The following is a 25,340-nucleotide window of genomic DNA, read 5'->3' as shown; positions in this document are numbered from 1 at the left end:
TTCAAATGTCCTTTGAAGAGACTAGCCGGGATCTTGAAAACTGTGTTTGTATTTTTCAACCTTCCGTGTGGACTCGACTTTTCAATGTATGGCCCATACATGCTAATATCTGCAGTCTTCTCCCAAGTGGAGAAAAATCCTTACATTCTAACATGACATAATTTAGTGCATGAGATCTGTGCACTTGCTCCTGTCATGTAGTGAACACACGCTCTGAAACAAGAGGGATTTCCTGGCTGCATGCTGACAATATTTTTATAACAGCGAGAATGAATCAAATACAGTACATCGATGAAATTAATTCTTCCGAAGTTAGAAAACATCAAAATTAAGGCATTCGACCGGTTAGACATATCTCTCTCAGGAGCTCATCTTTCTCTCTCCCTCTCTCACTTTCAGGAGGTGAGGGGTCGGCGGAGACTGGGCAGAAGGAAACGTCCACCTGTGACATATGCCAGTTTGGGGCGGAGTGCGATGTGGACGCTGAGGATGTATGGTAAGTAAACCTCAGGGTTAGTGCACAGCTGGTCAACTCATTCAGGAAGTTAACAGCAACAGTAGTACCAACTCAGTAGGCTTGTAGTTCGTGTCCACCCTGAGTTAGGAGGCTGGGAGGGTTTCAATCCCCAGGCGGGTCATACTAAATGTCATGGGAGGGATCTGAATCCTGGTCTCCCATGGTAGAAATCAATGTCTTGACCATTAAACCAAGTGAACATTCCCTTTCCTTGATGTTGAAGTGGCATGCAGGACTACCTAATCACAAGAACATGAGCAGCCATGTACCCGACTCATTTCTGCTACATAAAGTCTTAAAAAATGGGAACCGATGCCTTTCTGCACAGCACTCAGCAATAAGCAAATTGATTGTGGTTAAATTAATGAAAGAATGAACAAATGAATAAACAAATGAGCGAATGACCGAATGAGTGAATGTATTTTTGTTTCTTACCACATTTATGCAACCCTTAATCCCCTTATGGGACACCGTTTAGATTTTCAGCACTTCAGTGCCACATCAGTCCACCTCTTTTAACCTTAATTCAACTCCATTGACTTCTTCAGCCCCATGGGAGGATGGGCTTTAAAGGGTGGATGGACTGAGTGCCACAGACCAAGAGAGGGAAGGTGGATTATGTCTTTATCAGACTTAATGGCCCCGACACCTTACCTACCAACACCTGCATCCCCCTGCTCTGTACACACACACACACACACACACACACACACACACACACACACACACACACACACGCTCTCCCCATTCCAATCTGTTTGTTTGTGTGTGTCCTGCTTCAGTCCCGCTTCAGTGCCACAAACGTGCTTCACTCCCTCTGTTCCCATTGTTCTCTCTCTGTCTCTTACTATCATTCTCTTTTTATTTCCCCTCTCTCTTTCTTTATCTGTCTCTCACCCCCTACTCTCTTTATCCCTCTCTCTCCTTCCCTCCCTTCCTCTTTCTGTCTGTCAGTCCTTTGGAAGGATTACTCTGAAATATGAGGCTGGGGATTATAAAAAAATCAATGTTATATTCAGCAGCACTAAAGTTTATAGCTGTGGTTTTGCACGACATGGAAGAGGCTAGGAAAGGGTGCCGAGTGGTTTAGCCACTGACTGTGTGTGCATGCACGTAATGATGTGTGTTTGTGTGGTGTGTGTCTGCTTGCGTGCACATAGGATCAAAGTCTGTGTGTATGTTTGCTTATGTGATAGAGTGTGTGTCTGCCTGTGTGCGTACCTCTGTCTGCGTTTGTGTGTGTGTGCATTCGTGTATCCGTGTGCATTTGTATGTGCATCTGTTTGTGTGTGTATTTTCATGTGTTTGTATGTGTGTACATGTGTGTGTGCATGACTGGAAGTGGCCGTTAGAGGACAGGTACACAGGAAGCCTGCAGGCAATCATTGAGTTTAGATAGAGGGTAAACCACATGGCACTGTGCAAATCAATAAGACACATCCTACTAAGAAGTGCTCCTCACACACAGGCACACCAATACATGCTCTTATTGTTCATCTCTGCTCCCTCTCTCTCCGTCTCGATATACACAGAGTTTACAAAGCATTAGGAACACCTGCTCTTTCCATGACTGACTGACCAGGTGAATCCAGGTGAAGCTATTATCCCTTATTGATGTCACTTGTTAAATCCATTTCAATCAGTGTAGATGAAAGGGAGGATACAGGTTAAAGAATGATTTTTAAGCCTTGAGACAATTGAGACATGGATTGTGTATGTGGGACGTTCAGAGGGGGAATGGGCAAGACAAAATATTGAAGTGCCTTTGAACGGGGTGTGGTAGTAGGTGCCAGGCGCACCAGTTGAGTGTGTCAAGAACAGCAACGCTGCTGGGTTTTTCACACTCAACAGTTTCCCGTGTGTATCAAGAATTGTCCACCACCCAAAGGACATCCAGCCAGCTTGGCACAACTGTGGGAAGCATTGGAGTCAACATGGGCCGGCATCCCTGTGGAACACTTTCGACAGCTGTTTGAGTCCATGCCCCGACAAATTGAGGCTGTTCTGAGGGCAAAAGTGGGTGCACTCAGTATACGTTTGTGTGTGTGATTTTATTTTATTAGGATATTTTTTAGCCCACCAAGGACAAGTCTTCCAAAAGCCATGAAGAAATGTACAGACATACAGAAATGTTTAACAACAACAAAAGCAAAACACAAACACAGATCCACATTCCTATCACCTTTGTATATTATGTGTGTGTGCACACGTAGGCCAGAGAGAGGGTGTGTGTGTGTGTGTGTGTGTGTGTGTGTGTGTGTGTGTGTGTGTGTGTGTGTGTGTGTGTGTGTGTGTGTGTGTGTGTGTGTGTGTGTGTGTGTGTGTGTGTGTGTGTGTGTGTGTTGACGCAGTGCAGTATTGCAGTGGTAGTGCCTATTGTGGAGAAAGTGAGAAGCTCTATTAAAAATGCATGGCCTACAGACATTATCCTTGATGACCGCCACAGATGGCCACTCGGGATGGCAAGCCTCTGAAAGCATGGCCACTTCTGGGTCTTTGTGTGTGCATTCACGTGTATGTGGTAATAATAGGTGGGGGATTGTGTATGCGTTATTTGTTTGTTTGTGAGTGCGAGAGTGTGTGTGTGCATATAGGTCATGCATCACATTACACAGTATGTATATCTATATTTCTATGTACGAGAGTGTTTATGTGTTTGTGATTATGTGTGTGTTTGCAGTATGCAAATTGGGCAGAGAGCGGGTATGAAGCAAGGCCAGTGCTTTCCTCATAGACGGCTCTGGGCCAGGGGAAAATAAAAAAGGAGCAGAGTATAATGACAGATTTATAATTACAGTGTCTAACGTTCAGAGCTACTCAGCAAGAACTGTCTAGGGACTGCAATTTTGGTGTAATTTCTGCTGAACATGCTCACTGAGCACTTTGGGTCACACGCACACACACACACGCTAACTCATGCGCGCACATTCTCACACACTGTCGTTTCAATGAAGACCGCACACACACACACCGTCAGTCAGTAAGTCAGTCAGTTATGCACATATACACATTCACGTACATACATACAGTACCAGTCAAAAGTTTGAACACACCTACTGATTTCAGGGTTTTTCTTTATTTTTACTATATTCTACTCTGTAGAATAATAGTGAAGACATGCAAAATATGAAAGAACACATATGGAATCATGTAGTAACTGTCACACCCTGACCATAGTTTACTTTGTATGTTTCTATGTTTTGGTTGGTCAGGGTGTGAGCTGGGTGGGCATTCTATGTTACATGTCTAGTTTGTCTATTTCTTTGTTTCGGCCTAGTATGGTTCTCAATCAGAGGCAGGTGTCATTAGTTGTCTCTGATTGAGAATCATACTTAGGTAGCCTGGGTTGCACTGTTTGTTTGTGGGTGATTGTCTATGTTGATGGCTTGTTTCAGCGCAGCTCGCATTAGCTTCACGGTTGTTATTTTGTTTACTGTTTTTGTATAGTGTTTCAGTGTTCAGTACTTTCTTTATTAAAGATTTACCATGGACACTTACCACGCCGCATTTTGGTCCGACTCTCCTTCACACCTAGAAAACAGTAACCAAAAAAGTGTTTTTTATGTTTATATTTTATATTTGAGATTCTTCAAAGTAGCCACTCTTTGCCTTGATGCCAGCTTTGCACACTCTTGGCATTCTCTCAAGTTATTTCATAGTTTTGATGTCCTGACTATTATTCTACAATGTAGAAAATAGTAAAAATATAGAAAAACCCTGGAATAAGTAGGTATGTTTAAACTTTAGACTGGTACTGTACTTGTACACACACACACACACAGATGCACATCGAGACTTTCCGACTGAGATACAGTGCCTTGCGAAAGTATTCGGCCCCCTTGAACTTTGCGACCTTTTGCCACATTTCAGGCTTCAAACATAAAGATATAAAACTGTATTTTTTTGTGAAGAATCAACAACAAGTGGGACACAATCATGAAGTGGAACGACATTTATTGGATATTTCAAACTTTTTTAACAAATCAAAAACTGAAAAATTGGGCGTGCAAAATTATTCAGCCCCCTTAAGTTAATACTTTGTAGCGCCACCTTTTGCTGCGATTACAGCTGTAAGTCGCTTGGGGTATGTCTCTATCAGTTTTGCACATCGAGAGACTGACATTTTTTCCCATTCCTCCTTGCAAAACAGCTCGAGCTCAGTGAGGTTGGATGGAGAGCATTTGTGAACAGCAGTTTTCAGTTCATTCCACAGATTCTCGATTGGATTCAGGTCTGGACTTTGACTTGGCCATTCTAACACCTGGATATGTTTATTATTGAACCATTCCATTGTAGATTTTGCGTTATGTTTTGGATCATTGTCTTGTTGGAAGACAAATCTCCGTCCCAGTCTCAGGTCTTTTGCAGACTCCATCAGGTTTTCTTCCAGAATGGTCCTGTATTTGGCTCCATCCATCTTCCCATCAATTTTAACCATCTTCCCTGTCCCTGCTGAAGAAAAGCAGGCCCAAACCATGATGCTGCCACCACCATGTTTGACAGTGGGGATGGTGTGTTCAGGGTGTTGCTTTTTTTCTTTATTTTTTTTTGCTTTTTTTTGCTTTTAGATTTGCAGTGGTCTGATACTCCTTCCATTTCAATATTATCGCTTGCACAGTGCTCCTTGGGATGTTTAAAGCTTGGGAAATCTTTTTGTATCCAAATCCGACTTTAAACTTCTTCACAACAGTATCTCGGACCTGCCTGGTGTGTTCCTTGTTCTTCATGATGCTCTCTGCGCTTTTAACGGACCTCTGAGACTATCACAGTGCAGGTGCATTTATACAGAGACTTGATTACACACAGGTGGATTGTATTTATCATCATTAGTCATTTAGGTCAACATTGGATCATTCAGAGATCCTCACTGAACTTCTGGAGAGAGTTTGCTGCACTAAAAGTAAAGGGGCTGAATAATTTTGCACGCCCAATTTTTCAGTTTTTGATTTGTTAAAAAAGTTTGAAATATCCAATAAATGTCGTTCCACTTCATGATTGTGTCCCACTTGTTGTTGATTCTTCACAAAAAAATACAGTTTTATTTCTTTATGTTTGAAGCCTGAAATGTGGCAAAAGGTCGCAAAGTTCAAGGGGGCCGAATACTTTCGCAAGGCACTGTATAAAGTGAAATTCATGGACAAAATGGAAAACAAAACAGGCAGTATCCACCACAAAGAAACAAGTTGAATCGTGCACATAAAGCAAAAACATAAACACCTACACCCACAACTACAACAGGTGCTTATTCACTGAATGACAAATCCTGAAGAACTCCAGTTCTCTATCACTCTATTATTTTTTTGGTGTGACCACTACTGATGTGTCCCACCATCCTTTGCAATAGGTGTGTGTGTAACATCGACTGCTCCCACATCAGCTTCAACCCAGTTTGCGCCTCGGATGGCCATTCCTATGACAACCCCTGCCAGGTGAAGGAGGAGTCGTGTCAGAAGCAGGAGCGGATCGAGGTCAAATACCTGGGCCACTGCCAAGGTGAGATATAGCTACTACGGTATACGAAACTTATTTCTGTATATCTTTTTTCTTCTTCTCCCTTCTCCTCTTTCTACGTTAATATTTAGTAATATAGGCCCCATTAATATTCAATGCATTTTAAATTACATTAATATTTGGTAATTTAGGCGACCAAAATATAAAATGTGTGCTATAGGCATGTTTCAAACTCCTTACAACCATCAAAACCTCCTCTTGCAGAATATTGACAAGGAAACATGCCTGTCCTTGAATATAATGTTCATATTCTTTATCAGCAATTGGGGCCTTTGTAATTTTCTTTTGTCCAACAATTGATCCAGTGCAAAGCAAAACAACACAACCACATCAACAAGACACCATCATTATGTCTTAGAACCCAATTCATATAATGAAGCATTGGCACTGTGGTTCGGTTCTGTGACAGCAACATTTGTTAGATTTTCATTGCAAATGAAGGGTTTGATTCCATATTTTTCACATTTCCATTATGTCATCTGAAATGAAGGCTCATGGGTCCTATTCTATGTGTATGAGTTATGGCTGTTCTCATACTTTTTGAGGCTTCTGCATATTGATGCATTAACATGACACTGCAACATTCAATGGCAGCCATGTTAGCTCTGATTAACAGAATGAACATTATGATCCATTTACATGGCACTTAAACATTCATTTACATTGGGAATATTAAAAAAGACTATGTAACTGATCTACAACAATATTCAAAATTCTGAAAGTTGGGCCAACTCTCTAAGTATATGGCTGGCTATATCCACTGTCCAGATGGATGGAACGTCCTATATGGTTTTTGCCTCAGGCGCAAAACTGAGTCATTAGGCAAATAATTTCCATTATATTTGTCTGTTCAGTCATAAGTTAGGTTTCTCTAAATATTTTCCCACACAATGTAACCTTAATAGGCTACTGGCTGCAAACATAGGGAGGCTGCAAACAGTGGGCTGTGTCACTACGACAATGAGAATCAATCCATCCTTGACCGGGAAATGAATTGTGACAGACTTTCAATGCCCTTATTGTACGTTAAATCCTTCCCTAACGTGTATATAATCAAACTCAAAAATCTTCCCTTTATTTAACCTATCGAAAAAATCTGTAAAACCACCATAAAATGTTTCAAAAGTTGCTTCAAGACATTCTCCGGTACTGTTGTATACTTTTTAGCCAGTAGTTCTGAAAGTTGTGCTCACAAGCCAAAAGTGGCCCATGAAAATTGCGTACTACGTCACATATGTGCAGATATGTGCACCACCTGATTGCTCTCTGTCTCTCTCTCTCTGCTGTGTGTGCATCTTGCTAGCTGTCATGCAAATGGCGAGGGGCTGAAGCTCATTGGCTGGAAATCGAATTGCTAGGGGACTGGCCCACTTGGGGGAAAATGTAAGGGAAGTGGCAGAGCATATCTTCCAGGAAAACAATCGCTTTCAAACTAGGGATTTCGTGTCTAATTGAGGTAAAACAGTAATTCTGCTCATAGATTATGCATGTATGAACTACACATTGACACATCCAGCCCAAAATGGGTTTAAAAAAAGACTTAGACACTAGACACCAAAGTTCCAGAGCATGTTTTTAAATGTTAAATGTCCAAAAAATAAAACTCACATTGTATACATTGTTCACCCTCTGGATACAATGTCTATGTGATATTTGCACAATATAGTTGAAACTAATAGATTATTTTTATATTTATTTATGTATTGATACTTAATTACATGTAGCGTTACTGTTTAAAACCTAATAAGGTTATTTTTTCTATTGGGTTTCTGTTGTTTGGGGTGAATATACTGTATAGCGTTTTGTCACAAAACATGATTATTAGTCTCTCTAAAATAAAATTACCTTGCAATATACACTATATATACAAAAGTATGTGGGTACCCCTTCAAATTAGTGGATTCGGCTATTTCAGCCAGAACCGTTGCTGACTGGTGTATAAAATTGAGCACAAAGCCATGCAATCTCCATAGACAAACATTGGCAGTAGAATGGGTTGTATAAATAAGAATTTGTTCTTAACTGACTTGCCTACTTAAATAAAGGTTTTTTAAAAAGCCTTACTGAAGAGCTCAGTGACTTTCAACGTGGCACCGTCATAGGATGCCACCTTTCTAACAAGTCAGTTCGTAGAAATCTGCCCTGCTATAGCTGTCCTGGTCAACTGTAAGTGCTGTTATTGTGAAGTGGAAACGTCTAGGAGCAACAACGGCTCAGCCACGAAGTGGTTGGCCACACATGCTCACCGAACGGGGCCACCGAGTGCTGGTGCGCGTAGCGCTTAAAAATCATCAGTCCTCGGTTGCAACACTCACTACCAAGTTCCAAACTGCCTTTGGAAGCAACGTCAGCACAAGAACTGTGCGTCAGGAGCTTTGTGAAATGTGTTTCCATGGCCGAGCAACTGCACACAAGCCTAAAATCAGCGTGCGCAATCCCAAGCAATCCCAATGCATTCTCTGGAGTGATGAATCTAGCACCATCTAGCAGTCCAACGGACGAATTTGAATTTGGCGGATTCCAGGAGAACGCTACCTGCCCTAAGGCATAGTGCCAACTGTAAAGTTTGGTGGTGGAGGAATAATGGTCTGGGGCTTTTTTTCATGGTTCTGGCTAAGCCCCTTGGTTCTAGTGAAGGGAAATCTTAACATTACAGCATACAATGACATTCTAGACAATTCTGTGCTTCCAACTTTTTGGGGAAGGCCCTTTCCTGTTTCAGCATGACAATGCTTCAGTGTACAAAACGAGGTCCATGCAGAAATGGTTTGTCTAGATCGGTATGGAAGAACTTGACTGGCCTGCACAGAGCCCTGACCTCAACCCCACCAAGCTCCTTTGGATGAATTGGAATGCTGACTGCGAGCCAGGCCTAATCGCCCAACATCAGTGCCCGACCTCACTAATGCTCTTATGGCTGAATGGAAGCAAGTCCCCGCAGCAAGTCCCCGCAAGCCTTCGTAGAAGAGTGGAGGCAGTTACAGCAGCAATGGGGGGACCAACTCCATATTAATGCTCAGATTTTGGAATGAGATGTTCTATGAGCAGGTGTTCACATACTTTTTGGTTATTTAGTATATTTCATGTCATCGTAAGATGAAAAAATAATAGCTCTATCACTTTCACAAGATGTGTCTTTAATCAATGTCAATTTATCAACATTTCCGAAATGCAAATATTGCATTTTGGAATGAAACACATCAAATGAATCAATAAAGGTATAATTAAATTGTATTGAGGTTTGTATTGCAATAATCAACTGACCATTAAATGGTTTGGATAATTTGCATAAGATAAATCATGATCCCTATAACACATATACTATAAATAAATCTATATATTATGTTGTTTTGTTATCTTTTAATTGTTTGTTATTCCTTTTATTTTGTTTAATAGAGTGCTCAGAGGATATTTATTATTATAATAATTTGTCTTTTAATCCTGAAACGTTGTCCTAAATATTGTAATCCACATGATACTCTCAAAGATGAGATAATTTAACTCCTAAGTGAGGTACTGTCCTACCCTAGCTACTGGTTCAAGGTCAGTTTTGTGTTTTGAACTGTAATTCTGTCCCTAGCAAGACTCACAGAGTGCTGAACTTGGATCAGTTTGGCCTGTTAGATCACAATGAATAAAAATAGACAGCGGGGACCTGATCCTAGATCAGCAATCCTACTTAGACTGTATTATGCCTTCTCAGGTGACATCATGACAGGGACCAAAGCCGGAGACGGACACTATGCCAGGAAAGATTACTCAGGTAGGTGGTAAAGTGTGTGTGTGTGTGTGTCAGATCCATGAATGACGTGAACAATGGCAGACAGTTTAATGTGTGTCCTTTTGACAAGGGCCAATATGACTCTGGTCAAAGTAATGCACTGTATAGGGAAAAAGGTACCATTTGGGACGCAGGGCAAATTGAATTACATGCCGACTATTAGCATCAGGGATGTCAGTGGTGGATAAATGTCATTTACACAGCTTTTAATCGGATCAACAGCAGTTACGCTATTATGCTAAATTACTGACACTCACCTTTACCCTTTCAATCCTATCATTTTTATCCCTAACCTTCAGTTCTTCTGTGCTGTGTGCGTGTGTGTGTGTGCGTGTGCGTGTGTAGAAGAGAAGCCGGACCAGAGAGGAGAGGTGGCCATAGGCTTGTACATCCCCTGTCCTGAGCACTACAAGAACTACTGTGTCCACGGAGAGTGTGAATATCCCAACATACTGTCTGTGCCATCCTGCAGGTATGCACACACAGGCCTACACACGGACGCATATGTGTGGACACACATCCCAGTACATAGTGACCAGTGTTGGGGTCGTTACTCCAAAAAAGTTTGATATTTAAGCAATAAGGCATGAGAACCCGGAGATTATCGTGTGATAACTCCCTACTTAGGGCTGATCTTAGGCCCAAGGCTAAGCTTTTTTTAAAATGGTTGCCAACATATTTGAAAAGATTAACAACATGTTTTCATTGAAAACATTAATTTAGTGAGAACATTTGTTGAAATGGAATTATGGCATTATGTCGTCATGGCAGTTTGCAGGGATTATCGTGAATACCTGACTTAAAATCTTGTAGGGGGCTTGGGCTAATGCACCTACATGTGTGAAGTAGGATTTAAAAAATGGATACAATTGATATTTGGGTACAGGACTTGTGTCCTAACATTCTGGTTCTCCGGGAAACATGGTGAAATGGTACTGTATTTGATAAGACATTGAAGTAAATGATTATAATGTAGTTAGATGTGGCAGATTACAGAAAGGCGGAAGAGTGGCCATATATGTAAAATCTAATTCCATGGCGTCCCAATCTTTAAATATTTCTGTTCCCAAGAAATTTGAGCTCCTGGTTGTAGATGTGTCCATAAACCAGAATAAACATGTATTTGTTACTGGGATTTACCGCCCCTCTGCTGCCATGGTTGATGCTATTGGTGATATATCCGAGTGTTTAACGCCTTTTTTGTCCTCAGAGTTGTCCTCACTTAAGTAGTACTTTCACCCTCCCGCTGTGTTCCGGTCGAATTGGACCGACTTACAAGTTTTCTCTCTAAAAAGTTCTTATTGTTTTAATCTGATTGTCATAAGGGTCCACACAGGGCATCTGACCACACAAAATTACATTTAGATAATTTTCATTACATTTTGGGTGTTTTATTTAATTTTTGTACACCTGTGGCGTTCCCGGTCAAAAATTACCGGTCATTAGAAATGAATGGGTGAGACTACAATTAGTGTATAAAATTGAGTTCAGGCACATCTCTGCTCATCAGATGGACACACTTCCTCTCCCAGATCCCGACATCCCCACATGCATGTGTGTTTGACCACACACACACACACACACACACACACACACACACACACACACACACACACACACACGGGAACCTTTCCACAATAGAATCTTTCCCCCACGGGAACCACACCTGTTGGCATTCTCACAAACATTCGCAACATTGTTTCAATATTATATAGAACTTTTCTCACAGCTCTGGTATATAAAGCTTTTTTGAGGCTTTGCTCACAATTCATTCTGCAGCAGCACAATGACCAAACGATATACTGTATGTGAGGCTCTTGATCATATCTTTGATCATGACACTGGTGAGGAGAGTCCTTGTTAAACTTTGACACAAGTAGTCTGTGATAAATAAAACAATATGTTTCTTCTGAGTATTTGTCAAAATAATCCATACAGTAGTCAAAATGATCCATACATTATGCTTTTTTTAAACTCAAAGATGAGTTGTATGAGCTCAGGTCAATGAGTCCTACAGGCCATAAATAGCAAATGGAAGTTCAAAACTTGTAATATTCACAAGAACTTAAGTTGATAAAAAGATCTAACACAACATTAGGTGATAATATGTCTATTATTATGGATTTATAATCAGCTATAATGGGGCGGTCATTTTGGACCGGGAACACAGAATTAAAAAACATGAAACGAACACAACAGGAGGGTTAAAGTTTTTTACTTAATTATTTTATTTTACACCACTTCTAATAACTCTCATCAATATTTCTCTAGTGGAGTGTTAGCATATATCTCAGTGATCATTGTCCCATAGTATGTATTAGAGATATGATACAGCAAAATACTAATCCTTGTTTATATAGGTTAAGAAGAGACATTTTAAAAAGTTTTCTCCTCAAGGGTTACTACATGACACGTTCCACTCTGATTTAGCCACTATCTCCTGTATTCCTGATCTTGAGTTGGCTCTAGAACATTTCTCCATATATATTTCTCTGGCAGATAAACACGCTCCTTTTAAACAATTTATAGTGAAAGATAGATCTAACCCTTGGTTTTCTTTTGAGCTATCTGAGCTCATTCAGATGGGAAATCAGGCCTGGGCCAAAGCAAGGAAAACTGACTGTAGTGGACTGTCGATCTTTCAGACAATTGAGAAACAGATGTATTAAGAAAGCTAAATCAAGCTCATTTTTAAGCTCTATCTATGGCTCTGCTGGTGATCCTTCTAGATTTTGGAAAACAGTAAATGTCGTGAAGCGGACACATTCCTCTTCTTCCCTGGCTAAGCAAGTTCTGTCCGACTCTGGCATCATAACTGAGAATAATGGAATAAGTGATGCTTTTAATCATAATTTTATCTCGGCAGGCTTTTTATTTGAGGAAAACAGTGGTTTAATTGACCCTGGTTAGTCAATCGACTGGTCTTCCCTCTGCCAGCCTCTAGTTGACTCGACGGTTAACCCGTCATCTTCTAGTGAATCTTTGTTTTAATTTGAACAATTTACTATCTGTGATGTGCTAGATGCCTTGATGTAAAGAAAATCCACTGGGATGATATGCTTTATCCATTTTTGCTGCACCTCTCTGCCCCCCTGATTGCTGAATCATTAACCCATATTTTTTACGGTTACATCTGGCACTATCCCCAAGGTTTGGAAGGCGGCCCATGTACCCCCCCTTGACAAAGCTGGTGGCCCTATGTATGTATTCTAAATGTACATCAGTCTGGTTTTAGTCCAGGTCATAGCACTCACTGCTGCATTCCTAGTTATAAATGATGTGGTTAACTGTATGGATAAAAGGCAATATTGTGCTGCCCTCTTCATTGACCTGTCAAAGACTTTCAAATACTGTTGATCACTCATTGTTAATTCAGAGCCTTTCCTCAATTGTTCTAGGCTGCATGTAAATGGTTTAAAAATTAAATGTTGTTAAATCATGTTTCCTGGATATTACGAAAGGTGTCCGTCCTGCAGGGGTACATTTTTGGTCCTGTACTTTTTACTGTTTACATGTCTGTAAAAAACTGTAACCTGCATTTACATGCCAGGTACTGTTGTGTATGCTATTGTCCCACGGTTACCTTCATTGTATTACAGAAAAACTTTATTGACCTGACATTTGTATTGAATACAGGTAAAACAAAGTATATTTTGTTCTCTAGAGTGCATAAAAATAACTGATGATATAATTATGTTATTTGGTCGGTGTCCATATTGATTGTGTCCCTGCTTACAAATATCTGGGCATCTGAATAGATGAAAAGGAGTCTTTTGGGGCTTTTGGGGTTCGAACCCAGGCTGTGTCACAACCGGCCGTGACCAGGAGACCCATAGGGTAGCACACAATTGGCCGGGGGGGGCTTTACTTGGCTCATCGCGCTCTAGCGACACCTTATGGTGGGCCGGGCGCCTGCAAAGCTTGCATTTTGATGTGGGTATTTTCTGTCCTTTATGTAATTCAAGGTTCACCTGAGAAAGAGACCTTGGTCTCAGTATAATTCCCTGATAAAATAAAGGCTAAATACAAATAAATAAAATAAATAAACTCCCTTCTATCAACCAATCAGCATCAATACAATGTCAATGTTACATTACATTACCGTGGATAAGGGCAGCGTTTCCTCCACTACATACCCAGCCACAAGCTTGTTCAGCTCTCCCTGGGTTACAGGCTGTCTTCCTGAACGATTAAAATGTAGCCTAGGTTGTTTTTCGATGAGGTAGGCCTACAGTCATCTTTAGCAGCAGTAGTCAGGCCTCGGGGCTCTTTCTCTATGAGTTTTTGTGTTGACATGTTGCTTTTGCAGGTGCTTCAAGATATTGGAATTTGTATTTCTAGCAGTGGAGAGGTGTTTATTGCCTGGACACAGCTTACATTTTACAGTTATTCTCGTCATTTTGTTCTCGTTCCAAATCAAAGTAATGGGAGTACTTTTTATTTTATTTTTTATTTAACCTTTATTTAACTGCTACTACTTCCATGCTGAGAAACTCAATGTTTTAGACGCTTCTGACATTTTTCATCTCCCTGACTAAAGCGGTTTAGTAGTAGTGCGTGCGTAAACAGGAACTTGGTGAGAGGACGTCAGACTCAGGACAAAAATATTAGAATCTGTAATAGGAAGGGAATGATAACAAAAGTAACAAAGTAACGATGACCTGTCTTTGATCAGGAACTGTAATATTATTATATATTATTATTATATAATATTATGTTATATTACTAATTACCGCAAAATGTCATATTATTAGTGTAATGTATTACTTTGTAATGCATTACCCCCAACACTGATAGTGACACACACACAACCTCACCCCCCCCCCCCCCCCGCCCACCTACACACACACACACACATGCTGACACATACACACACAAGACATATACCTATAATTACTAACACACACAGAAACCCCCCTCCCTCCCTCCCTCCCCACACACATACACCCCTGATCACCTGTGCCCCGTCCAGCCCTCTGGGTGAGTAATAGGCCCATGGCCAGGCCAAGCCCATTAACCTGTGAGGTCAGTGGGATTGTGCTGCGGTCACAGCCAAAGGGCTTTAGCCTCTTCTCATCTCTCCCCTCACAGAAACATGGCTCTACCCCCTAGCTCTTCAAGCCTACATGCCCTGCATAGTGAATAGTGGTGATAGTTGAATGGGAAAAATAGGGGAAGGTCTCTGGCACCACCAGCTGTATGGAGGAGGTAGTGTTTTGATGAATGGGAGTGTTGATTTAGGATCAGTTTTGTGATTGCATGGACAGGGGGGAACTGATCCTCGATCAGCACTTCTACTTTGAGATGTTTGATAAATACTGCCCCTGTTCAAGGTTTGAGGTAGAAGTTGATATTTTACCTCTGATCGAGGATCAGTTTATCCAAATGACAATTCCTAATCTTAACCATTAAGGAGAAAATTGCCAAACTGATCTTATATCAGTGTCTACGGACCACTTCATCCTTCTCCATTGGAATAACTGTGAGCGGACAGAGAGTTTGCTCTCAGTACACCTGTCCACTGCATCATGATGAAAGATATGTGAGGAAAGAGAAAAGAGAGTGGGAGGGAAATGGTAAGGTTGAGTAAAGGAGAGGTGGAAATAGAAGGGAGCGAGTGAAGAGAGGTGAGAGAGAGAAGATATAAGAGAAGGAGCGAGAGAGAAATAGCTAAGGTTGAGGGGATAAAAGAGTAGTCTGACTTTCGCTCACCCTCATGTGTCCCACTGAGAAATGACCCACTGAGAAGTGTGTGTGTGTGTGTGTGTGTGTGTGTGTGTGTGTGTGTGTGTGTGTGTGTGTGTGTGTGTGTGTGTGTGTGTGTGTGTGTGTGTGTGTGTGTGTGTGTGTGTGTGTGTGTGTGTCTGTACAGAGCAGGGGGATGCAGGTGTTGGTGGATAACAACCTCCCCAGAGAGATTTAGAGAGATTGACATAATGATTAAAATATACCGCTTTTAGCCCCCCCCCTCCCAACACACATACTCACAACTACCGCATTCAGATATAATGCACACGTACAGTTACTTCAAGCACTAATTTAAAGACACACGTTAGCCTGTACACTGTGGTGACCTCAAATGCAAACACCACACATGTGTCATGTACACAAACTAACATCAACCTTTGTGTATGTGCTTATTTGTGTGTGTGTGTGTGTTTGTTTGTTTGTTTGTTTGTTTGTGTGTGTGTGTGAGTGTCTGTCAGCTGTCACTCAGGCTTCAGCGGGCCCCAGTGTGAAACTAAGGAGTACAATGTGCTCTACGTGGTCCCCGGCTCTGGCAAGCTGCGCTACGTCCTCATCGCCTCCATCATCGGAGCTCTGCAGGTGGCCATCATCTGTGTGGTGGTGCTCTGTATTACCAGGTAGGACACACACACAAACATGCATACACACACAGTACACACATGCAGGTACACACATACAAGCACACATACACATTGTGCAATCACACACACACATACACAAACTTATGTGAGCAAGCATATGCATTATGCCAGTGCTTCTTAACCTAAGGTTGTACCCTTGGGGTACCTAGGCTAGCCACAGGTGGTACTTGGAAAGACCCATAAGAACATTGGCCTAATGATCAGGTTCACACAAGGGGGTACTTTGGGCAGAGCAAAATTAGATTGGGGGTTGAGAACCACTACATTGCGCAACCATATGTGTAAACTCTCACATGCTGTGCATACACACTGTGATGAACCGTGAGGTGTTGGGTTGAGCGTGCAGAGATTAACACAGACAAAGGGAGGTTTTAGTACGCATGTTTGAAAAACATAATTCCACTTTGACATTATGGGGTATTGTGTTTAGGCCAGTGACACAAAATCTGAATTTAATCCATTTTAAATTCAGGCTGCAACACAACAAAATGTGGAAAAAGTCAAGGGGTGTGAAAACTTTCTGAAGGCACTGTGTGTGCGTTCACATCCACTTCTACAGAGGACTACATACACAAACAGAGATCCATTTTCCACATTGGGGATGTCATGATGAGAGGTAGAGAGAGGGACAGGGAGAGAGAGGGACAGAGAGAGAGAGAAAGAGAGAGCGAGAGATGAGCTCCCGCATTTTTCAGCATGTTTTTACAAAAATATAGATTTAGAGTTAGATAAACTTTGATTTTTTTTAAACTTTCACTCCAAATCAAAACTAAAAATCTACAACCCCGATTTTGGACAAAATTACCTGGAAGGATTCCTACTACCAAAGATTTCCAAGCTTTACAGCAAATGCTCTGGCAAACAAACAACATAAACCTGAAAACACCATCCAACCTGGAACTGAGTAAGTAATGTTTAGTCTGAAGCCACGTTTAAAGTAAAGAAGAAAATACATTACAATGATATATTTTACTTTATAAGGACTGAATGCTAAGTTAAGGCTACCAAGGACAGAACGTATCTGACTGCAATTTCAATTAGCACTGAGGTGTGAAATGTGAGGTGTCAAAGCCCTTGAGCCTAACAATGGCAGGAGAGTTTCACAGCCTACCCCGCCTTTGAAGTCCCTTCCTGATGTTCAGAGGTCATTACAATACAGTGAACTCTGGATGTAAAAAAAGTATTAGGCACAAAAAAGAGTACAAAAAGAAGCTCCTTATGGAAAAACAAGACACTTTTTGATTACTAATATAAAAATGGGAACATAAGCAACTTAATCTTCCACACAGACCATCCCCTGGCATGGCACAATGCTATGTTAACACACTACCCCTCTGTTAAGAGGGGGTGGTGTTATCGATGGGTGGAAACTCAGGATATTAGACAACGAGGACTCTGAGTCAGCCAATGTCAACCTGTTCAAGTCTGGAACAGTAATGGTACAGGGCAACCCCAAACAGTTTCAGCTGGACTTTCACACAATCAAAGCGATAGCTTAGCAGGATAAGCTCTCTCTATAGAAAGATACCCCAGGTCCGAGCGTGTCAGACCAGACCTGTTCATTATACAACCCCACAGACGAGCAATCCCAATCAGAAAGTAAACCTCCCAGCACAGAGAACTACTACTTTATTGAAATGAAGGATACATTCACCCAGCTGGAGGTAAGGCAGGTGGAGCTGGAAGAGCAGGTGAACACACTCCAGTCAGCACAACAAATAGGCCAGCTCAACAACACCCCCTCAACCAGACCTGGAGAGCTGGAGGTGGTGAGACAATATCAATAGGAGAAGGAGCAGGAGAAGAACAGAGCACTAGAGGAGAAGGTGAAAGTGCTCAAGGAGAAGTTGAAAACAATGATGTGTGACAGAGAACAAACCATTAGACACCTGGCCACCCCCGCAGAGAAGCCAGCAGAACAGTCCACCTCAGACCCTGACCATAGCCTCGACATCACAGCAGGACAGAAAAATTAAGAACCCCAAGCCCAGGAGATCCCACCCCCTCTGAGCACCCCCCCTGTCAGCCATCTTGATAGCCCAACTGACAACCCCCCCACACCCTAAACAGAGAGTACACAGTGGCAGAATACCTGACCACTGTGACTGACCCAAATTTAAGGAAAACTTTGAGTACGTACAGACTCAGTGAGCAAGGCTTGCTATTGAGCAAGGCTTGCTATTGAGAAAGGCCGCCATAGGCAGACCTGGCTCTCAAGAGGTGACAGGCAATGTGCCGAGAGAGAGAGGGAGAGAGAGAGAGAGAGAGAGAGAGAGAGAGAGAGAGAGAGAGAGAGAGTCTGACGGTGAAGGTTAATTACAGAAGGCACAGTTATGAGGTTGTGTCCAGTCAGTTTACTTTCACTTTAATTTATCTTCCAATAAATCTCTGAATTCAATGCAGTTTAATCAAATTCACATTGCTTCTGTAGCAAACGTCACGCATGCATTTTACGACTCGCTCACATTAGTACATTAGGCCCTCACACTTCCCAACTACTCTAAATGCACACAATTAAATTTAAAGGAATAGTTCACCCAAATTACAAAATTATATATTGGTTTTCTTACACTGACAGCAGATATAACTGAACTCAATGCTTTGTTTTCCCTGGCAATGTTTCCTCACGCTAACTCTTTAGCATTTGTGACACAAATCCCATTCAAGTAATGGGACCGGTATTAGCATTTTTCACGCATCATGTTCAAAACATCTATAAGTGACTTTGTTGACCTTCACAATTAATTTTAGTTACTTTCGTATGATTTGGACATGATGCACAAAAAAATGTAATATTTGAACCATGACTTGAATGCGATTTGTGCCACAAATGCTAAAGCATTAGCATGTGGAAACAGTGCCAAGGAAACTTAAGCAAAGCATGGATTGCTGTCATACGTTGTCAATAAACTGCATACAGGGTAAGGAAACCAAAAAAGACCAAGTGTTCGAAAGTACAGGCCGAAGACCAATCTATGTATTTTGAAAATATTGCATTCAGGTACTATACTACATTACCATTAATTTATAGCACCTTTTGTTCAAAGTGTATAGGCTAATTTGTGCTTCATTATGGAAATGGAGTCTCCTCATATCCACATTCCAGGCTGCTTAATCTCATTTCTGTTAATTAGTGAATTCTGTTTTTAATGGTTTGCATAATTAATCCCTAGGTACATTGGTTTTACAGTGTCAGAGATGCAAATTATATAATGTGGTACAGACTATTTAGAATACAAACATATTAGCTCTTTTCTATACTTAGATACCAACCATTTTATATGTATCAAAGTAGTAGAAGATCAACAGGAGATGTAATATAATTCATTATATTGATCATTGTCCTTTACATTCTTATCGAAACTACTTGAGTGATTAATTTAGCGGATTTCTACCACTTAAACGTATTTATTTATATATGCTATTTAGCATAAGCTTTTATCCAAAGCCGACTTACAGTCATGCTTGCATACATTTTACATATGGGTGGCCCCAGGAATTGAACCCACAACCCTGGCGGTGCAAGCGCCATGCTCTACCAACTGAGCCATAAAGGATTGAACATGTGCGCGCTGGTGAAAATATAAGCCCAACATGCAACAATATCTAAGATTTTACTGACTTACAGATTATATAAGGAAATCATTCAATTGAAATTAATTCATTAGGACCTAATCTAAGGATTTCGCATGACTGGGAATACAGATATACATCTGTTGGTCACAGATACCTTTAAAAAAAGTAGGGGCGTGGATCAGAAAACCAGTCAGAATCTGGTGTGACCTCCATTTGCCTCATGCAGCACAACACATCACCTTCACATAGAGTTGATCAGGCTATTGATTGTGGGCTGTGGAGTGTTGTCCCACTCCTCTTCAATGGCTGTGTGAAGTTGCTGGGTATTGAGGGAAACTGGAACACACTGTCGTACACGTCGATCCAAAGCATCCCAAACATGCTCAATATATGACATGTCTGGTGAGGATGCAGGCCATGGAAGAACTGGGACAATTGTAGCTTCCAGGAATTGTGTGCAGATCCTTGTGACATGGGGCTGTGCATTATGATGCTGTAACATGAGGTGATGTCGGCGGATGACTGGCACGACAATGGGCCTTAGGATCTCGTCACGGTATTTCTGTGCATTCAAATTGCCATCGATAAAATGCAATTGCGTTAGTTTTCCATAGCTTATGCCTTTCCAAATCATAACCCCACCGCCACCATGGGGCATTCTGTTCACAACGTTGACATCAGCAAACCACTCACCCACAGGACGCCATTCACGTGATCTGCGGTTGTGAGGCAGTTGGATGTACTGCCAAATTCTCTAAAATGACGTTGGAGGTGGCTTATGGTAGATAAATGAACATTCAATTCTCTGGCAACAGCTCTGGTGGAAATTCCTGCAGTCAGCATGCCAACTGCACACTCCCTCAAAACTTGAGACATCTTTGGCATTTTGTTGTGTGACTAAACTGCACATTCCAGAGTGGCCTTTTATTGTCCCTAGCACAAGGTGCACCTGTGTATTGACCGTGCTGTTTAATCAGCTTCTTGATATTCCACACATGTCAGGTAGATGGATTATCTTGGCAAAGGAGAAATACTCACAAACAGGGATGTAAACAAATTTGTGCCCTAAAAAATTGAGACATAAGCTTTTTGTGCATATGGAAAATGTCTGGGATCTTTTATTTCAGCTTACGAAACACGAGACCAACAATTTACATGCTGCATTCCTATTTTTGTTCAGTGTATTTTGTTAGCTTGTATTTGCTGACTTTTCTCTATGTACTTGCATATCATTGACCACACCACTAGGTGGCCATGAAGGCTATCATATTTTTTTTTTTTCAAAGGAATTAAATGCCCTTTTCCCTACTTAGTTCCCTTTTTGACTTGTTGATTTCCCTTCAAGTATATGAGCAAACCAAAGATCAAAACAACGGAGGGTCAATAAATCAGAACTATTTCTTTATTTTGAAAATAAAACGGTGTTTTGGGATTTAACCCTTGGATAATGAACGTTAAACCCTTGGATAATGAACATAAAATGTACATACAGCTCTCGCTCTCTTTCTCACTCTCTCTCTCTCTCTCTCTCTCTCTCTCTCTCTCTCTCTTGTTGTTATACCTCCTCTCTCTCTGTCTCTCTCTCTCCTTTCTCTCCTTTCTCTCTCCTCTACTCCACTTCCTGTCTGGACAGGAAGTGCCCGCGGAGCAACAGGGTCAATCGGCAGAAGCAGAATGCCACCCACTACAGCTCGGAGAACACCATGCGCGCCTCCACCCGCCTCATCTGACTGAGCCGCCCCGTGATGGGGGAAACCCTGAGACCCGCTCCTCTCTTGGTCCAAGTTGCCCCGTAGACACAGATCTAGGATCAGCTTCACCCTTCTTGTGCTTCCCTACAATCCCAACCTGAATGAACTATAAAGGATTGGGTAGTGGGAGGGGGACGAAACGCAAAACTGACCTTAGATCAGCATCTAGGGGCAACTTCATCCTTCTGGAGACCAGCGCTTCGCCCTGACACCAATGATGAGGCATTGAACAATGGGCTTTGGGGGTGAGGATACAGTGTCGGTGTGTTGGGTTGTGGGGGAGGGGGGCTATAGAAGTGGGTTAGCTGATGTTCGTGGGGGATGTTGGTTGTTTTTAGGGGGAGAAGCAATGGGGGGTTGGGAGGGGGAGGGGGGCTACACGTGATGCCTTGCACCTGTGGTATAGGTCACCGGAGAGGAAACTATGGTACTACAGTACAGCTCTATTTGGTTATGTATTACTGATCTATTTCCAATAGTTATTACATTATCTTGGTGGGGTGTTTTTTCTGTAATGTAAATAAATAATTTATATCACGAAACTAACTTTGGCACATCTTTAAAATATCGCTGTTGGATGTCCATTTTCACATTTACAGTTAAGATAACATCACTCAAGAGGAAACGGTGGGGTAGGTTTGTTTGAGATGAAAGTATATTTCCAGATCTTCACTTCGGAATCTGTCAATCATAGTTGGCCACAGGTGGGTAAACTCCCCAGCAATCAGTGACATTAATTGATCAATTAACTATCAGATAGAAAAGAAAACCTGAACTCCAACATTGTGGAACATTGCGGATAGAAATGTGACGAAATTTGTGTTACAGCTGACAAGACATGATGACTCTTCATTCAGAATGTCAGAGAGGCATGTTTGTTCTACATAACCTATTTATATCTGAACATTCCACAACGTTGTGCATTCCTGAACATGCCCCAGTAGGACTTTGGCCCTTGAGGACTATTTTACCATATGCCTACCCTATACAAGAAAACTGAGTTAGAGTAGCTGTACCTGATGAGCTATTGCAGGTGATGTCTTTTTTATGCATCACACACACACACACACACACACACACACACACACACACACACACACACACACACACACACACACACACACACACACACACACACACACACACACACACACACACACACACACACACACACACACACACACACACATTATATATGTTCGCAGCTGACAGATTTCAAATATCATACAGGTAATTTTAAAAGTCTGATATTGTGTTCAAGTCGTCAAGTTGTCTAATTTTTCGCACAAGTCGCATAATTTTTCATTGTACACACCACGGTGGAGAAATATTCGATGTGGTCTTACTGAACAGGTTCTATTGTGTTAAAAGTGAAGCTGACCTGACCAGAATGAGTGTCAGGGTCACGCAAATGCTACACCACCAGACTGCAGGATTCTACACAAATTCCACAGAGACAGCGGGGGGGTCACTTCCCAGTTCACCCCACAGACGAGCATGTGGAATCCTCTATCTTCCTGTATTCTCCCCTTGTTTTTCCAGCTCGGGGGGTAAGGGTGGAGCAGAAAACTCAGAATGTCTGCATGTCTGCCCAGATATACACCATAGGAATGTCATCATTCTGGGACCAGGATTCCACCAACATATTTATGTTGTTAGTTTTCACTTCAGGAAGGTCAACAGTGTTCAATTAGATGTTTGTCCTCTTCACAGGTTACATAAACAACTGATTTTAATGATTGTTCAGTAATGAAACATTTTACCCATAGGATGTGGTTAATCCTAACAATCTGATTCTGTGAGAGGGAGAAAATGTCTGAGAAATTCAATATTTATCATGGTACGTGAGCGTTCCATCAAACACTACCTTTAAATCAAAGACTGGATAAATTAAGATAGTTCACTCAGATTGCTTACGATTGAAAAAAATAGGGGCAGTTCCTGTCTACTTAAGGGCGTGGGACTCCATAGACAACAATGCGGGGCTGCAGGGTAGCCTAGTGGTTAGAGTGTTGGGCTAGTAACCGAAAGGTTGCAAGTTCAAATCCCCGAGCTGACAAGGTACAAATCTGTCGTTCTGCCCCTGAACAGGCATTGAAAATAAGAATTTGTTCTTAACTGACTTGCCTAGAAAAGTAAAAATATGTGATAGCAGCTGGGTCTAGTCTACTTAGTTCATAGACTTCCACTGAAACAGAACAAATGAGGGAGTGGGATGTCTTGCTTCCTCATCCATCTCTGTTTAAATGTTTTCTCAGTCCTTAAAGCACCATTCATATATTGTGCTTTGTCCTAATCTTGTAGACATTCTGATTGTGCCCATATTTTTAGACAGGTGTAGACAATTAAAAATGCATTGTGATTTCATTGTGATCTGATCTAGGCACAATCAGAATGTGGACAATGAAGAGTGCTTTAGTCATGGTGGTCATTGATTTGAATGCAACATACATTTCATGTGAAAATCTGTCAGTAATTGCTTGTGGGCTATATTGTGTGATTTTTAAAGTGATGTTTTTTATATCACTAATCTGATAACCCATTTCTGATAATGTTCTGCTGTATTGGCATTTAAAATGTGGCATTACGTTGAACATTTGCCTCCATTTGCATGACCCTAGTTTACAAATCAGAGGGGTGTGCGTGTGTCTGTGCTTGCTTGCATGTGAGGCTATAAAGACCAAAGGTGGATGAATTCGTGATGACACGAGGAGCCCTCGAGGCAATAAAGGCAGGCATCTCTGTCAAATTGAAGTAGTATATAGGGATTAGTCCTGGGATGTCTGGAGTGGGTAATGGCTCTTTCACCCAGGCTCCTCATCTCCCAGATGGCCCCATGTGATTACTTCGGTCTAGACAGAGACAGACCGCACACACACATGTACACGCAAGAAAACAAACCCCTCTCCCCAAAATCACACACCTTGTCCCATTCCATCTCATTCTGAAGCCAGTAAGCCATAGAATCCGGTGGTCAGCTGAAAACTATGCATACCCAACTCCAGCATCCCACGGGTAGGCCTACAGTGGCTGCATTCAAATGGTACATTATCCCTATATAGCGCACAACTTTTGACCCAACCCCTATGCTCCCTGGTCAAAAGAAGTGCACTATATAGGGTGACAGTTGGGAAGCTGAGAGTATAAGAACAACATCAACTTTCCTAACAGCATCCTTCCTGTGGTTTCATTAAATTGTGCCCTTCTGACTTTTTATCAACACAAACAACAACCTTGAAAGCGTATACTTGACCAGCTCGATTCGGTCTTATGTAGCAACATTTGAAATTGTGTTTTTTACATTGGATGAAAGTAGAGACTCAGAGGTAGAAAATGGTATATTATACACCACAGTTGAGGAACAATTGTAAAATGTTTCTGTTTTGAAAGTTGATAAGCTGGTAACCACACTTTTGAGATAATGGCCCTTGAATGTTTTGGTACACATTCTAGGGAAAGCTCTTCTTTGTCTACACCCATTCAGCATCGTTCACACCCTCTTAAGCCTTGGCCCCACCCATCTCTTTAAGGATGCACATTTTTGGAATTTGGTATTTTATTAGGATCCACATTAGCTGTTGTCAAAGCAACAGCTACTCTTCCTGGGGTCCACACAAAACATGAAACATGACATAATACAGAACATTATTAGACAAGAACAGCTCAAGGACAGAACTACATCAATTAAGGCCATGTGCTAAACAGAGTAAGTACTGCAGTGTACAACAAAAGGATTCGAGACTAAAGGCTGGTTTATACTATGTCTATCGACATGTCTGTAGACAGTTGTCTCAATGACATCATGAACGTTCTAT

At 41.5% G+C, this 25,340-nt stretch overlaps 1 protein-coding gene across 1 annotated transcript in view; it reads left to right on the top strand.

Annotated features, from left to right (window-relative positions):
• LOC110501288 (tomoregulin-2) overlaps nt 1–21,529 on the top strand; it is a 144,187-nt gene extending 122,658 nt beyond the window's left edge. Inside the window, exons 5-10 of the mRNA XM_021578736.2 lie at nt 400–496; nt 5,862–6,010; nt 9,732–9,791; nt 10,155–10,281; nt 16,016–16,174; nt 21,408–21,529. Coding sequence (XP_021434411.1) covers nt 400–496; nt 5,862–6,010; nt 9,732–9,791; nt 10,155–10,281; nt 16,016–16,174; nt 21,408–21,504 — 689 coding nt within the window. The 3' untranslated portion in view covers nt 21,505–21,529. The remainder of the gene's footprint in view (nt 1–399; nt 497–5,861; nt 6,011–9,731; nt 9,792–10,154; nt 10,282–16,015; nt 16,175–21,407) is intronic.
• Nucleotides 21,530–25,340: the final 3,811 nt, after the last annotated feature.

Source organism: Oncorhynchus mykiss, chromosome 22 (genome assembly GCF_013265735.2).
Source record: "Oncorhynchus mykiss isolate Arlee chromosome 22, USDA_OmykA_1.1, whole genome shotgun sequence".
NCBI lineage: Eukaryota > Metazoa > Chordata > Actinopteri > Salmoniformes > Salmonidae > Oncorhynchus > Oncorhynchus mykiss.
Note: the sequence above shows the minus strand (reverse complement) of the source record. Positions and strands in the feature narration are given on the sequence as shown.